Source organism: Mustela putorius, unplaced genomic scaffold (assembly GCF_011764305.1).
Source record: "Mustela putorius furo isolate JIRA1106 unplaced genomic scaffold, ASM1176430v1.1 tig00000127_pilon_pilon_pilon, whole genome shotgun sequence".
Lineage (NCBI taxonomy): Eukaryota > Metazoa > Chordata > Mammalia > Carnivora > Mustelidae > Mustela > Mustela putorius.
Genome location: NW_025421288.1, coordinates 3,457,720 through 3,474,589, shown reverse-complemented (window position 1 = coordinate 3,474,589; position 16,870 = coordinate 3,457,720). Strand labels below are relative to the sequence as shown.

General features: G+C 36.8%; 1 protein-coding gene across 1 annotated transcript; it reads left to right on the top strand.

Moving 5' to 3' along the window:
* Nucleotides 1-11,099: 11,099 nt before the first annotated feature.
* Nucleotides 11,100-12,056, top strand: LOC101676207 (olfactory receptor 1030-like). Its single transcript, XM_004777637.2, has one exon. It carries the CDS (start codon nt 11,118-11,120, stop codon nt 12,054-12,056), a length of 939 nt encoding a protein of 312 aa, XP_004777694.1. The 5' UTR covers nt 11,100-11,117.
* The last annotated feature ends 4,814 nt before the right edge of the window (nt 12,057-16,870 follow it).

The window sequence follows — 16,870 nt, the reverse complement described above, 5'->3', positions numbered from 1 at the left end:
TGCACATTGAATCTTAGAACAGCTTGTCAGCAGTTCCTCTGCTACCAGTTAGGTCTAAGATAAAAGTTTCCCTTCAGTCCTTTTTCTCATGCCGCATTGTCCTTCTAGCATTTTTGAACATGTTGAACACAATCCTACCTCAGGACCTTTGCATATATTGATCTTTGCTTTGAAAGTTCTTCTACCAGAACGTTGACTTAACTTCATCACTTCATTTAGATGTCTCAAGTTAAGCTCCATACCAAATAGCTCTTAGTCGTGGCCCATAATCTATTTTTGTTCATTTACAACTTCTGAAAGTATTATTTATTTACATAAATAGTTTTTATTTACATATATTTTTTGATTATCCTCCATTAAACTGTTAATCACAGGAGGACAAGAACTTTATGTGTGCCCTATCCCTAGAACCTGGGCCAGTGCCTGAATCAGTGGATACACAATAACCATTAGTTAAGCAAATGGATGAATCAAAGAGGTAATGGTAACTTTGCCAAATCACATCAGCTGATTTTTTTCATGATGTGTAGATGTCTTACCTCCCTGATATACCAGTGGAGACTGAGTTACTACAAAGATTATAGCTGCCATGTAAACAATGTACAGCACAAAGCACAATTATGGGTTTACTTTTATAACATGAGCTAATGATAATGGTACTACTGACCTAACACCTTGGAAACTGGCAATGAAAATTTGGAGGGTGGACTATTGGAAACAGATGGAAGTTGACTCAGGACTGAAAAAACTGAGTTACCTTTAATTTCATAAGGCCAGGAGGATATGAAAAGTCCATACCTTTTAAAGAATAACTCTACTGCTTATTAAAATAATACATTCACAAATATCACACTTAGATCAGTGGTTATCTATCAACTCTGGCTTCAAATTGGGTTCCAATGTTGAAGTATTGAGAGCACCAGTATTTGGGTCACAGCGGTACTCAGGTTGGGTACACATATTGACATCTTTTTGAACAAACTTTTCATATGATTTTACTGCCCAGTCAGGGTTGAAGCACTGAAAGAGACAGTTTAAACTAAATAAAGGAGGTTTATCACATGGCTTTATGCTCTGAGAGTTTACACTTCCCCTTGCAGAGGATCTTGAGGTATTACCAGAGAATTTACTTATATATAAAACTTGCCATCATCAATGCACACAACGTATTTCCTCATTAGCATGAAGAAGGAAGTACTCCATCCTCTGACTGTAACCTTGACAACATTCTGTTGATTTTTGGAAGCTTTAAAAAAGAGAATCTTTCCAAAACCCTAATTTAGGTTTTCTTGCATTCAGAAATAGAAGGAAAAAGAAGTAAACCTTTTTATTAATGATTACACCATTATATTATTTACTACACTTAACCCAGGGTTTCCTTTCTGGGGTACACATGGAGAAACGTCTCTTGCAGAAGTAAATTTGTTATCATTATATTTCAAATTATGAGCTGAAGTGAAGGAGTGGGAGAGAAGAACTCACGTGTTCTTATTCTCACTAAAGTGTTCCATGTTTCAAAAATGCCAACACAGGTCATGTTGAATGGCATCATTTTTTTTTTTCAGTCACACATCACACTTCAGAGCCTGCCATACCATGAGACCTCCACCAGCTAGATGCTTTTCGAGTTGTTAGGAGACCCCCAAACCTTGTCATTCACTGTTTTTCTTATGCCAAGAGAAAGATTAGTGAGACAATGAGAGGAATGAGGATAATCCCAAAGAAGATAATGATTAAATGTATAAAATCATTACAGTTCAAATAACAGAATTACTGAAAAGAATCACAATTATGCTTAGTGTAGGTAGAAATCCAAGGTCCATGAACAATGCAGGGGGAAGAAAACAAACAAAAAAATTAAACCCAAAAGAATCTTTTCTGAGAACTTTATCTAAACGGGATGCTTCAGCTGAGAAGTCAATAAAATTTATTGCAACTTTGGGAAAGGACACAGTAAAAAAGGAGTTGTTGGCTGGCTCAGTGGGTAGAACATATAACTCTTGATGTCAGGTTTGTGAGTTCCAGCCCCACATTGGGTGTAGAGTTTACTTTATTTAAAAAAAAAAAAATATATATATATATACATATATGTAAAAACATGTATATGTATATAAAAAAAATAAACAGTAAAGAAAAGTGTATTCCCCTTTAATAAACAATGTAAACCTGTTTTGATCATTCCTGGTTATAGCAATGCGATCATATTTAGTGCAAAGTTGAATTGGGAAAGTATATGAGAAGCTCCTTCAAATGAGGAAAGGGAGAAGTTCACATTTTTTTTCTTTTTCACCTTTAACTTTACACTTATTTACCAAAATCCCTGTAAATTTTTTAAAATTATTATTATGTTACGTTAGACACCATACAGGACATCATTAGTTTTTGATGTAGTGTTCCATAATTCATTGTTGTTATAACACCCAGAGCTCCATACAATCCGTGCCCTCCTTAATACCCATTACCCTGCTAGTTCCCCCAAACCCCTCTCCTCTAAACCCCTCGTTTGTTTCTTGCAGTCCACAGTCTCTCATGGCTCATCTTCCCCTCTGATTCTCCCTCCTTCATTTTCCCTTCCTTCTCTTAATGTCCTCCATGCCATTCCTTATGTTCCACAAATAAGTGAAACCATATGATAATTGTCTTTCTCTGCTTGGCTTATTTCACCTAGCATAATCTCCTTTAGTTCCATCCATGTTGATACAAATGTTGGGTATTCATCCTTTCTGATGGCTAAGTAATATTCCATTGTATATATGGACCACATCTTCTTTATTCATTCTTCTGTTAAAGGGCATTGCAGCTCTTTACACAGTTTGGCTATTGTGGACAACACTGCTATGAACATTGGGGTGCATGTTGCTCTTCTTTTCATTATATCTGTATCTTTGGGGTAAATACCCAGTAGTGCAATTGCTGGGTCATAGGGTAGTTCTATTTTTAACTTTTTGAGGAAGTTCCACATTGTTTTCTGAAGTGGCTGTAACAATATGCATTCCCACCAACAGTGTGAGAGGGTTCCCCTTTCTCCACAACCTCTCCGACATTTGTTGTTTCTTGCCTTGTCAATTCTTGCCATTCTAACAGGTGCAAAGTGGTATCTCAATGTGATTTTGATTTGAATTTCCCTGATGGCTAATGATGTTGAACATTTTCCCATGTGTCTGTTAACCATTCATATGTCTTCTTTGGAGAAGTATCTATTCATGTCTTCTGCCCATTTTTTGACTGGAATATATGTTTTTTGGGTACTGAATTTGATAATTTATTTATGGATCTTGGGTACCAGTTCTTTATCTGTAGTGTTATTTGCAAGTATCTTCTCCCATTCTGTGGTTTGCATCTTTGCATTGTTGTCTCTTTCCTTTGCTTTTTATATTGATGAAGTCCCAAAAGTTCATTTTTACTTTTGCTTCCTTTGCCTTTGGAGATGTGTCTTAAAAAAAATTGGTGTGGCCGATGTCGAAGAGGTTACTGCCTATGTTCTCCTCTAGGATTTTGATGGATTTCTGTCTCACACTGAGGTCTTTCATCCATTCAGAGTTTATCTTTGTGTATGGTGTAAGAGAAAGGTTGAGTTTCATTTTTCTGTATATTTCAGTCCAGTTTTCCCACCACCATTTATTGCAGAGACTGTCTTTTTTTCCACTGGATAATTTTTCCTGCTTTGTTGAAGATTAGTTGACCTTAGAGTTGAAGGTCCATATCTGGGCTCTCTGTTCTGTTCCATTGATCTATGTGTCTGTTTTTGTGCCAGTACCATGATGTCTTGGTAATCACAGCTATGTAATATAGCTTGATATCAGGCAATGTGATGCCCCAACTTTGTTTTTCTTTTTCAACATTCCATTGGTAATTCAGGATCTTTTTTGGTTCCATACAAGTTTTAGGATTGTTTGTTCCAGCACTTTGAAAAATGCCATGGTGTTTTGATTGGGATGGCATTAAAAATAGAGATTTCTCTGGGAAGTATAGACATTTTAACAATGCCTATTCTTCAGATCTATGAGATTAAAATGAATCAGGGAGAAACTGACAACTTTAATAGACCAATAACCAGTAACAGGATTGAAGCAGTGATCAAAAATCTCCCCAAAAATAAGAATCCAAGGTCTGATGGATTCCCTAGGGAATTCTACCAAACATTCAAAGAAGAAATAATACCTATTCTCCTAAAGCTGTTTCAAAAAATAGAAACGGAAGGAAAACTTTCAAATTCATTCTACAAGGCCACCATTACCTTGATACCAAACCAGACAAAGACCCCATCAAAAAGGAGAATTACATACCAATATCCCTGATGAATAGGGATGCCAAAATTTTCAACAGGATCCTAACTAATAGTATCCAGCAGTACATTAAAAGTATTATCCATCATGACCAGGCGGGATTTATCCCTGGGATGCAAGAGTAGTTCAGCATTCACAAATCTGTGTGATAGAACACATTAATAAGAAAAGAGACAAGAACCATATGGTCCTCTCAATTGATGAAAAAAAAAATCTGACAAAATATAGCATTGTTTCCTGATTAAAACTCTTCAGAGTGTAGGGATAGAGGGTACATTCCTCAATTTCGTTAAACCATCTATGAAAAGCCCACAGTGAACATCATTCTCAATGGGGAAAGGCTAAGAGCATTTCCCTTAAGATCAGGAACACTACAAGGATGTCCACTCTTACCACTATTGTTCAGCAGAGTCCTAGAAGTCCTAACAACATCAATCAGACAACAAAAGGAAATAAAATGTATTCAAATTTGCAAAGAAGAAGTCAAACTCTCTTCATAGATGACTTGATACTTTATGTGAAAAACTCAAAAGACTACACCCCCAAATGACCAGAACTCATACAGCAATTCAGTAATGTGGCAGGATACAAAGCCAATGACCAGAAATCAGTTGTTTTCATATACTAACAATGTTACTGTAGAAAGAGAAATTAGGGAATCAGTTCCATTTACAATAGCACCAAAACCCATAAGATACCTTGGAATAAACCAAAGAGTTAAAGGATATATACTCTAGAAACTACAGAACACTTATGAAAGAAATTGAAGAAAACAAAAAAGATAAGTGTTTCTCTTAATAAAAAGTGTATGAAATCAGTAAGGTGTATGGAATGGGAGTATATTTTCTGTGCCAAATTCTAAGGCTTTTGGCTTGGAGGTGGAAGAATTAAAAGAGAAGTTAGATATATGGACTTTTTGAAATCCAAGGACTGGCTAAAGCTAACATTTAAGCTTATTCTAAATCTTAGCTTAGTTGTGAAATGGATCTGTAACTAAGTTCGGGATGGTTGCGAGGACTGATCTTCTAATGCATTACCAGTCATCTGCTGTCTTTGTCTACCTGTCTATGGTTTTGTCTTAATGTGATAATTATAATCACTACTAATTCCATTTTATGTTCAACAGAGAAGATAGTAGGAAATCAAACAACATTAATTAGAAGTTCTTGATTTTCAGAATTGTCAGACTTACCTGTGATTTCCTAGGCTTCTGGAAGGTCCCCAAATTGGAAGGTTTTTTACCTGAATTATTAGTTCTGAATGAATCATCCCTGAAACGTTCACTGGGAAATCACCTATGGGACATCTTTTGGACTCCCTCTGGTGATGTTTACAAAAGATGAAAGTCATTTCTTAATGGATGGGATCCTAATTTATGGGTTAATCTTTAGATGCATGAAGTGTCTTATTAAATGCAAAACCACGGAGTACCAATTTTGATATTGAGATTCATTCTAGGGTACAAAAAAGTATTGTGTTCTTTACAATGAAGAGGTCTTTGCCATGACTCTGCTCATCATATCTTCAGCTGGAATAGTTCTCCCCTTGTGAATAGTCCTGGGGTTTTTCTCTGTTTCTATTGTGGTACTTGCTTCCTTTGTTCCCATTTCTTTTACAGAACAGTCAGTGCTCTGAGGACAGAATTAATGCCATTTCATTTGACATCTCCTGAGGAGATCTATACTACATTTTGGGTGCATAGCTGATGTGTAGTCAAGAGTTACTAATGAGTACCCAAACAGTGATGCTAAACAGAGGGTTGTGATTTGGTGATCTTCCGTGTCAGCAGCATCTTATCTCATTTTCATCAGTAACCTAAGATCATTTCTCCTTGTGAATTAGATTGCAAGTTGCAATGAGTAAGTTTTTAGATTCTCAGATCTCATTGAAAGGTTAGTTTGAATGAAACGGGTTCAAGTAAGCTTGTTAGCATGGACTGCTTGCTTATACCATATATTTAGTTCATGATCCTGATACACATTTACTCATATAATATTTCCTCTTTGGATCTTATCTACATTAGAATTTGAAATAAGAGTAAAGTCCTAGTAGTTCTGGACCAGGTTCATAGTAATACCATTATGACTATGAGTAGCAAAAAAATAGTATTGTATCTTTCTTTGAGCTGATTTTCCTCCTCTGGTCTACCATTAATGCTTGACATAGAAAAATGTAGATTATCACAAAATAAAGAACCAAAGCCTGGCCCTTTGACATGGGCATATTAATGAGTGGATTAAAAAAAAAAAAAAAAAACAGAAAAGAAGATTTAAGGCCTTCAGGGATCACTCAGAGACTGGCTTTCCTTGTCTCCTTACCGTGGGCTTTGTCCCTGAATCAACATGTCAGGTCGCCAAAACAAAGAAAACTTTGGGTTCAGCTTACTTAAACACTTGCTCCTTGGATTTAACTTAATGTTTCCACAGTTTCTTTGATTTCCATGGGGCAGGGGCAGCAACCAAATTTCCAAATTTTCTGCCTCCTCTATTAGGGGAATAGGAAAATATCTAAGGTGTGAACCTGAAATGTGTTGCATCAGTAAAGCTGAGTACTACACAGAGGGATTCCTGGGCCATGTCTGAACGAATCTAAGGTAGGGGAGGGCCTATAGTTTGCCCAAGAGCCAAGGTGCAGCTGGGTCAGCAGGGAAGGCTTAGCAGGCTGTGTTAGGCTGAGAGGGATTAATGACTGCAAGATGCATTTTCCTGGTGTGGGACAGCAGAGGAACCATGCAGATATGAGATCAAAAAAGGCCAAAGAGAAGCAGAAGCAAAATGCATGCAGATCAAAGCCTCTCTTCCCCAGTGATAAGGGGCCTTGTAAGTCACAAAAGGAAAAAAAAAAGGGACGCCTGGGTGGCTCAGTGGGCTAAGCCTCTGCCTTCAGCTCAGGTCATGATCTCAGGGTCCTGGGATCGAGTCCCGCATCTGGCTCTCTGCTTGGCAGGAAGCCTGCTTCCTCCTCTCTCTCTGCCTGCCTCTCTGCCTGCTTGTGATCTCTGTCTGTCAAATAAATAAATAAAATCTTAAAAAAAAAAAAAAAGAAAAAAAAAAGATTAAAATATGAAGGACCGGGCTTTTACCTAAAGAGAAAGATCAAAGGGTTTATTTAAATTCTGATGGCTCTAAGTCCAAAGCTGTTCTTCAAAAGAAAGTCATACTTCACAAGTCTATGTGATATGTAATTATGTCTCACCACAAGTCCCAAAGAATATGACAATTAAAGATACCTTGTCATTAAATTTTCTTCTGAAAATATAAGAGAAACATGCAGAATGTTTATATATCATTTGCCATGAACATGCAAAGAGTAAATAAAAAATCTTGTCAGATAGGCAAAAATCCCTAGTTAAACAAATAAACAAACAATAAACAAACAAACAAAACCCCTATATAGACTTTTTGTCATTCTGAAAATGCTTTTCTCTCTAGTTGGTTTGTTGAGATGGGTAGAAGCTCTAGTATAATATTATAATTATCCCTTATATTTTATAACACTTAGTCTTAAATCCATGCTACCATCAAATCCTTCATGAAGTATGTTAGTAAAAAGAAATTATTATTTTTTTTGCTTTTTTAAATATTTTATTTATTTGATAGAGAAAGAAAGAGAACACAAGTGGGGAGTGAGGAGGGGCAGATGAGAGGGAGAGGCAGACTCCGTGCTGAGCAAGGAGCCCAATGAGGGGTTCCATCCCAGGACCAACCTTCAACAGAAGTTAGTTGATCTTCTAATGGCATGCATCCCAGACTCCAAAACTTTCTCTGTATACCAGGCACCATGCTACCTTACATGTTGTAAACAGAAGAACCTATTATGCCCCCAGTGAAAAAATATTAAGATGAAATATTAAAATACTAAGAAAAATATTCAAGCATAATTTAAAATAAATGATGAATCTCATTCCTTCATGATTCTTGGGAGATTTGATTCCCTGTTGGCATTGGGGAATGGGTTAAAATTATGTCTTTGATGAGCTTAGTTAGGATTTGCAAGAGAATAAGATAGTAGCTGTACATAGTCTGAATGATTTGATGCTAGAAATAATTAAACCATAGGGATTTGGTCCCTATATGATAATTCTGTTATAAACTCTTCAGGTTTTTCTATCCATACTGTTATTAGGAAATCACACTACTTTCAAAGGTAGGATTTGATATTGTAAAAATACATTTTGGGTTGTAGAAATAAATCCTTTAATGAATAAAAATAAAATTACAGAATGATGAATTAGTAAATATCTTTATTTAAATTCTAATGATCTAAAAGTAGAAGTATTTATAAATGTTCAATAGACCAGAAAGAACATTCATTCCATATATAATGATTGACTGTCCCCGTTTGGGAAAGCATTGTTCTAGGTGGCAGTGAGTCTGTAACTAATGATTAGATGAACTCTAGTCCTTGAGATTAACACTTTGATGTTGAGTGTTATTTTATACTAGACCTGAATTTTTTACGCAATATAATACAGGCTACAACTTATTGAATGCTTGCTACATGTCAGATATATTTGGGGTTTTACCTGAATTAAATCCCTCATATGAAGGAGTTGCTATGAGAACCAAACTCTATGCATGAGAAAAATTAGTCACAGAGAGATGAGTAACTTGGGCAGATTTCATAGCTAGGAATTAGATATGGGGTTTTCTGGCAAGGAGGTCTCACTGAAGACTCCCAGTATCTGTTTATGTTGAGGACACTCAAAACCTAGCCATGTATACTGTCTCTTAATTCATGAAGAAAATTAGGGAGTGGTGTTAAATAATCGTTCTAGTTCCTTCCAAGTTAATGATGCTACTCTTTCTGACTACAAGCATCCTATTGTATAATGCTCTCTACCCCTTCATAGAAAATCAGCCACTCTTAGGTTTATGATCTACATTAATTATTTAAATTGAATCTAAATAAAAATAAAGTTAATTAAAAATGCATTTCATGCAGATTCCTTCACTAAACGCATTTCCATGTCAGCCACCTATCCGGAGACAGCAGCCTTCTAAAAATAAAGACCAACCTTCTAAATTCTTTGGGTGCTTGCATAGGGCCAGCAAGCATCTACTTGAGAGAGTCTCAGGTGTCCCCTCTCAAGAGTGCAGAGACTCAGGTGTCCCCAGAGTCACTTCTGTTTCCTACAAATGCCTCTCTCTGAGTTTTCTTTGTTCGAATCATATAGCATGTTGTGTTTTGTTTCTCTAAAGAAAAGATATTGTCATAAAGTATTCAGTTAAATTATCTGAAATGCTCAAGCTTGCATTACATACATCATTAACCCACAGTAACAGAGACATTAATTATCTCGACACACGATTTATGTGTCAATAAGTAGATATTTTTTAAAAAATACCATCCCAGGCACCTGGGTGGCTCAGTGGGTTAAAGCCTCTGCCTTTGGCTCAGGTCGTGGTTCCAAGGTCCTGGGATCAAGCCCCACGTCAGGCTCTCTGCTCCGTAGGGAGCCTGCTTCCTCCCCTCTCTCTCTGCCTGCCTCTCTGCCTACTTGTGATCTGTTTGTCAAATAAATAAATAAAATCTTTAAAAAAAATACCATCCCAACCTCAAAGAGTACTTTTCTATTATGATAATTACTCTAATCTTAAGAACTTAGAAACATACAAAATAATTATGGTTACATTGATTTAGATGATTTGTCCTGCATCTTATTATCCTGATCAATAAGTTCTAAGTCCACATGTGCAATGGTATAGTGCAATGGACAAGAATGTCAGAGACATTTACAAAGTGCCTTTGTAAGAGGCAGTGTGTGTTATTGAAGGACAGGGTAGGTTTCCCATGACGGTCTTTGTGGTACTTTTATCCTGCAAAATGGGAGGAGAGGCACGTGAGGGTATCTTATATCTTGTTCAGTTGTATAATTAGTATGAATATTATGCCAGTAAGATCATTTCCATGTCCTGTAAAACTTAAATAGAATTTGTTCTAGAATTTTTCTTAATTTTTACAAGCGTTAAAAGGCGGCAGAGTTACAATAAGGTTATTATAAAGTGAGAATATCTTTGTTAATCTTTTCCTTACTGTCTCCTTCCCTACACCAGGGAACATTTTAATATGTTTTCCCTAATCACTCCTCCAATGAATACTCGGTGTCACTAATACCTATGTATGTGTATATCTTATATACATGATATATATAGTTTATGTACTGTACATGTATCTTATACCAAATATATAATTGATTTTTATGTACCATGAACCAATTTTTGGCCCTGATATTTGGCATTAATACACAAATCAAAGGAGATCCTAGGCTGAGTCTTAAAAGTTAAGTAGGATTTGGTGATAGGAGGGCCTTCTGAATAGAGGAGTCACAAAGAGAAAGGACATGCGTTGCAGAGTTAGGGAACAAACGGCTTGACTTGGTCTTGAGTTCAGAGGGGCACGAGGACAAGTTCTGCAGGGATGTGTGTCGTTCCATTCAGTTGTGCTAAATAGATGAGGATTTATATACAATGTCAAAAATATACCGAGAAACAAAGGACTGCAATGTTCGAAACACAATAGCATTTAAGGAAATTGTAAGTGAACTAATGTAATAAATCTTGCAGAGAATATAAAGTCTTTTCAACATGAGGGGACTTGCAGAAAAACATTTAAAATATGACTGCCCCACTAAAAGGAGCGCTATACTATTTTAAAGGGTTAAAATATCAATTGCACGCTATTCCTCAACTATTTCTTTGTGTCACAAGTGTTCCTACAAGTTTTAGAGAAGACGGATCAGATGATATGATGGGGGTAAGGGACACGTGACAAAAGACATACGTTTTTATTTCCTTTCTTTTAGCCCTCATTTGAAGCCAAAGACACACAATGCTAAAGAAAAACGACACAGTGGTGACTGAGTTTATTCTCCTGGGACTGACAGATCGAGCTGACTTGCAGCCTGTCCTTTTTGTAGTCTTCCTAGTCATCTACCTTATCACGGTAATCGGCAACGTGAGCATGATTTTGCTGATCAGAAGTGACTCAAAACTTCACACTCCAATGTATTTCTTCCTCAGTCACCTCTCCTTTGTGGATCTCTGTTACGCCACCAGTGTCGCTCCTCAGATGCTGGTTCATTTCTTATCCAAGAGAAAATCCATTTCCTTTCTGGGTTGCATGATACAATTCCACTTTTTCATTGCCCTGGTGATCACTGATTATTATATGCTCACAGTGATGGCCTATGACCGCTACATGGCCATCTGCAAACCCTTGTTGTATAGCAGCAAGATGTCCCGATGTGTCTGCTTCTCTCTTGTGGCTACCCCTTATGGTTATGGCTTTGCAAATGGTCTGGCACAGACCATCCTGATGCTTCGCCTCTCCTTCTGTGGACCCAATGAAATCAACCACTTTTACTGTGCAGACCCACCTCTCATAGTCCTTGCATGCTCAGATACTTATGTCAAAGAAACTGCCATGTTCGTGGTGGCCGGTTTTAATCTCACCTGTTCTCTGGCCATCATTCTCATCTCCTACATTTTCATTTTCTCAGCCATTCTGCGTATCCGCTCTGCTGAGGGGAGGCGGAAAGCCTTCTCCACCTGCGGGTCCCATTTGACGGCTGTCACCATCTTTTATGGGACACTGTTCTGCATGCACCTGAGACCCCCTTCTGAGTCATCTGTAGAACAGGGGAAAATTGTTGCAGTGTTTTATATCTTTGTGAGTCCTATGTTAAACCCTTTGATCTATAGCCTTCGGAACAAAGATGTTAAAAGTGCAATCAGGAAAGTTGTCGAAAAGAAGTTATTTCTTAAATAGACACTTTGGTTATAAGTATATATATAGGATATTTTATTATCTGACCAATTAATGAACATTTATAATTAGCAAATCACTTTCTGTCATTATGTGTTTTTTGTCTTACTTATTCACATATGGAAGTTGAGAAAAAAGTGTCAAATTATTCGCTAATATTGATAGTTTCAGCTCAATAAATGAAAAATAACTCAGAAATTGAAAGAAAAAACCAGATGGCATTCTTATTGCTCCATGAATTCAAGAGAGAAGATTCCATATATACACTCATATTGATACTAAATGATAAAATAATTACCAAATGATGTTATATCAATGACTGTCTCTTTGCTTTTATACTTTTTAATAATTTCCAAACTAATTTCTGGAAACATCTCTACCATCGTCTATAAGAAATTTTTCCTTTTTTCTTTTTATAGAAATCATATAACAATGATTACCTTTCTGAATCTCAGATTATTACTCTAAGCAATATGTAGAATTATGTTACTGGTCCAATGGTATCCTCATTCATAAGAATTCAGGTGGAATAGCATCTTTCCTTAAGTAGATTGACTTTATATCAATCATTCCCATAATAAAATTAATTTAGCAGTTTCAATTGTTAATTTTTTATTATGGACCATTTCAAACCCATATGCAAAAATATAAGATACTGTAAAGACCACCTGTACAAGCGTGAGTGATCATCATTAAGTCTTCATCTTTGCCACTTTGCTTCAGACGTTTCACACACTCAGATCTTCTCACAGTGAGCCATCCCTGCCTGATTCTCTTCCTCTCTCCATTGCCTGCATTCAACTGTCATTGAATGTAATATTTTTATCCCCATGGAGAGTTCTAACAGTTGCTGGTGTTTATGTAATCACAGAACTAAATAATGTTATTTAGCAAGATTTAAAGTTTGGTAATAACGAGTTATGCTCTCCTTCTGCAAATTATCTATTTTTAGTAAATATGGTTAGATTCTTCCCTGCTGGTTCATGTAGCATCAGTTTTCACTGAGATAGTCTACGTGAGTGTATACACATACCACACACTATCTATCCATTCTATTATTATTTTTAAAATTTGATTTATTTATTCGACAGAAGGAGATCACAAGTAAGCAGAGAAGCAGGCAGAGAGAGAGGAGGAAGCAGGGTCCCCACTGAGCTGAGAGCCCATGCGGGGCTCGATCCCAGGACCCTGAGACCATGACCTGAGCTGAAGGCAAAGGCTTTAACCCGCTGAGCCACCCAGGTGCCCCTCTATCCATTCCATTATTGATAAATGAATCTATTTTCCTGTTCTGGATAATATGAAAATCTAGCAATGCTTTTTCCTCTGAAATTCTGAGTGTGTATCAGTTCAAGAGATCCTCTCAGGTGCACTCCCTGGAGGGTGATTTCTGTGTTATAAGAAAAGAACATCTTTAAATTCAGAGAAAAGGGCCAAATTACTCAATCCATCTGCTCTCCTGCAAACAGTGTGCAAGATTGGTCTTTACTGCATCTTCTTATCAATACTATATATTATCAGACTTCCAAAATGCTTTCAGGTCTGATGGGTTTAAGGGAGTCTCCTTTCTTGTTTAAGCTTTTGCATTGTCATTTTAAGTGGAAAGAAGTGTTTTAAGTGCTTTGATGCTACCTGCAGAGTTTTCTTTTCTTTGGTTGTATGTCTGTATTCTTTGTTCATTGTTCAGCGGGGTTATTTTATCTTTATTTTGTACATTTGTAGTAGCTCTTTATAAATTCTATACTAGGTACTAGCCTTTTAATGATTTCTGCAATGTCTATATTTCAACCTGATTTTAGCTAGTACTCCTTTTGTGCCTGATAGACTTGGTGGGATGGAAATTTTTCATTCTAACATAGTTCAAATTTTAATCTTCTCTTTGTGCTTGTGCTTTGTATGTCTTGTCTAAATTCTTTCTTAATATAAAGATATTCTCTTTCAATGGCTTTACAGTTTTGCATATTTAAATCTCTATTTTTGTTGATATCCTAAATGTTGCAAAATAATCTTTCATCCTGATTTTTAATGAAAGTAATACAATTTCTGTATCTTCAATACTGCATATGTTTCTCATTAAGGTTTTAATGAAAATTCTCTCATGTATCAAGTTTTGGATTTGTATCAGTCCGGTTCTTTATCGTAGGACCAAGCTGTCAATTCCTTCATCAATGCTGACTATTTTTATAAAAATAATTTTACCACCCTTCTTCTCGAAGTTTGAACATTGGAGAATTTTCCTGAAGGGTCTGTGACAGAAGATAACGATTAAGATGCATCGAAATACTTTATTCCGCAGAGGTCATGTCTGTTATTTTCCCAGAAGGCAGGTGATACCCACTTCAATGAACCAATGTTAGTGGCTGTGAGAATGAGCAAGAGAAAAAGCTATTCATAGTGTAAGCTGAAGTCTATGCCCACCCTTTTGTTTGGGACTTGCGATTGCAAGTGTTCCTGACCTTGGTGTTAGCATATGTTGCAATTTGTCCTCAGTTCTGCGTGCCATGCTCAGCTTTTTTTTTTTTTTCCTTCCTTTTTTTCCTTCCTTCTTTCTTTCCCCTTTCTCTCTTCCTCCTTCGTTTTTGCCTTCTCCTTTCTTTCCTTTTGTGTTTTTTTCCTTTGTGTTTTCTACTTTTGTAAACTGGTTCAACTCCCAAACTTGAATCTGCCACATTTCACAGAGAAAACAACCATCAACGTGGGGTATTGGTTTTTTTCCTCTTCAGGCATTACAGGTGGCCCATTCCTGATAGCTAGTTGGCACACCTATCCATGTCATGGTACCTACTTCTCACTTTTGGCTTCTTCTACTGAGATTACAAGTTCTGAAGTCAATAATGTTGAAGAAACCCTCTCAGAAGAGATTGGGTGAGCAGAGCACAGTTCTATGAAGTCCAGGTAAATCTAGCTAATTTTTTTTTTTTTTTTTTTTTTAGTGTCTTCAGTAACCCTACAAATGTTTTATTGCTTCATATATAAAAACTGAGAGAGATGCATATGAATTTATTTCTTTTTGTAATTTTTCTACTTTATTATCTCATGTCCAGTAATGAACTAGTATTATTCCTTTTATCCTTTTGTATTTTCTATACCATCTTGGGTGATTAAATTTTCGAAATGTTTTTACTGATAGTCATATGCCACCAGCAGTATTTTTCATTGTTTTTGTTAGTTGATGCACATTATATATATTTGTACCTTTTTGCTGCAGGTTCTGAGTCCTTTAATTACTGGGTTTCTTAGTTTACTGTGGGAATATATATACTTAGAAATATTTCCTAACAACTTATTTTATATTTTTAAAAAATTTTGTCTATCTTTTCCCCCATTCCCTAGCATGAATTAAATTATGTTTTCCAAACAACTTTGATTCATGATTTTATTATTCCCAGATTGTCAGCTCCAGAAAGCAAGGTGCATGTCTGTTTTTGTTCATCAGTTTATTTTTTATCATATTTATTCAAGATTATTTTAGAGACAGAGTGTGTGTGTGTGTGTGTGAGCAGAGAAAGGGGAAGAGGGAGAAGGAAATAATCCTCAAGCAGGCTCCCCACAAGGCATGGAGCCCTATGCGGGGCTCAATCCCAGGACCTTCAGATCATGACCTTAGCCGAAACCAAGAGTTGGACGCTTAACTGACTGAGCTATTATTGCTTATTATTTTAAATATATATCCCCAAATATATATATCCCCAAATGTAGAATATAGGTGGTTCTCAATAAGTCTGTATTGACTAATAAACTGTTATTACGCCCTTTGCATTAGAATTATTTGGTGGAAAACTCTGCACTACTTTCCACCATGATCTATATGAATTCTTACCAGTTGAAAACCCTACTGCGGAACTTCACATATGCTTGCTTCATCCCTCCTACCATGAAGCAGAAACTGTTGGAGGACGAGTCATTCCACTTTCTTTTATACTCTCTATGTTGACAGTGCAGTGATAAATACAAGACTTTCCCTGAATGTTTTTAACCCTTTGGATGAATGAATGAATAAAAGAATGCATGTCAGTAAACCCGCAGAAGTTTAGCATGGTGTGAGCTTGTCACATTTCTTTGCTTAACGGTCAACAATGTGGTATCAAGGACGATCCCCTGGCCTGTTTGAATCCCAGGCTCACAATTTATAACTTGCCTCAACCAGGAAAAGTTACTTTATCTCTCTTAGCCTCAGTTTCCCATCTCTTAAGTGAAGATGAGAGTACCAGTGCCCCATGGAGTGGTGTGAGGAATTACTGAACTACTGCTTGCAAGGGGCTAAGCCGAATACTGGGCCCACACATGAGTGGTCCAATGCCCGTCACCTATGATTAATCATCCCCATTCTGATGTGTTTCCTGTGGATTCTTAAACTAATTAGTCACTGATTCCATTTCATCTCCCTACAGATTTCATGTGTGAGGAAGAAAGAAGTATGTTTCATAAGACACAAAGCTACTTGGGAGGGGGTTGGATAACCAAGATTTGTTGTGTGTTCACTGAATTAAGCACACATTTCATACTCCTTATATTATCTAGCAAGTATCTGTTGATAAGCTACCATTGTGTAGGGACTGGACTAGATGCTGAGATCACAGTCCTTGCCTGTGAGGGTTTGCAGTGTCATGGCAGCAAGAGAGATACTGGCAGGTAATGAAACAGAGTGTGTTAGACAGGAATGGGGGCAGATCCCTTAAAGCACATGGCAAAGTGCTAAGTTCTTGATTCTGTGAAGACAGAGAAAGCATCTTTTGAGAGAGATCTATTTGAGCCTTTCCTATTTCTAGGAGCAGCTTGAATCTGATGGGAATGAGGAAGGTGCTGAGTAGAGGGGA

Bases quoted from the DNA above. Each gene is read 5' to 3' on its own strand.
- LOC101676207 (XM_004777637.2), top strand. From the start codon at position 11,118: ATGCTAAAGAAAAACGACACAGTGGTGACTGAGTTTATTCTCCTGGGA.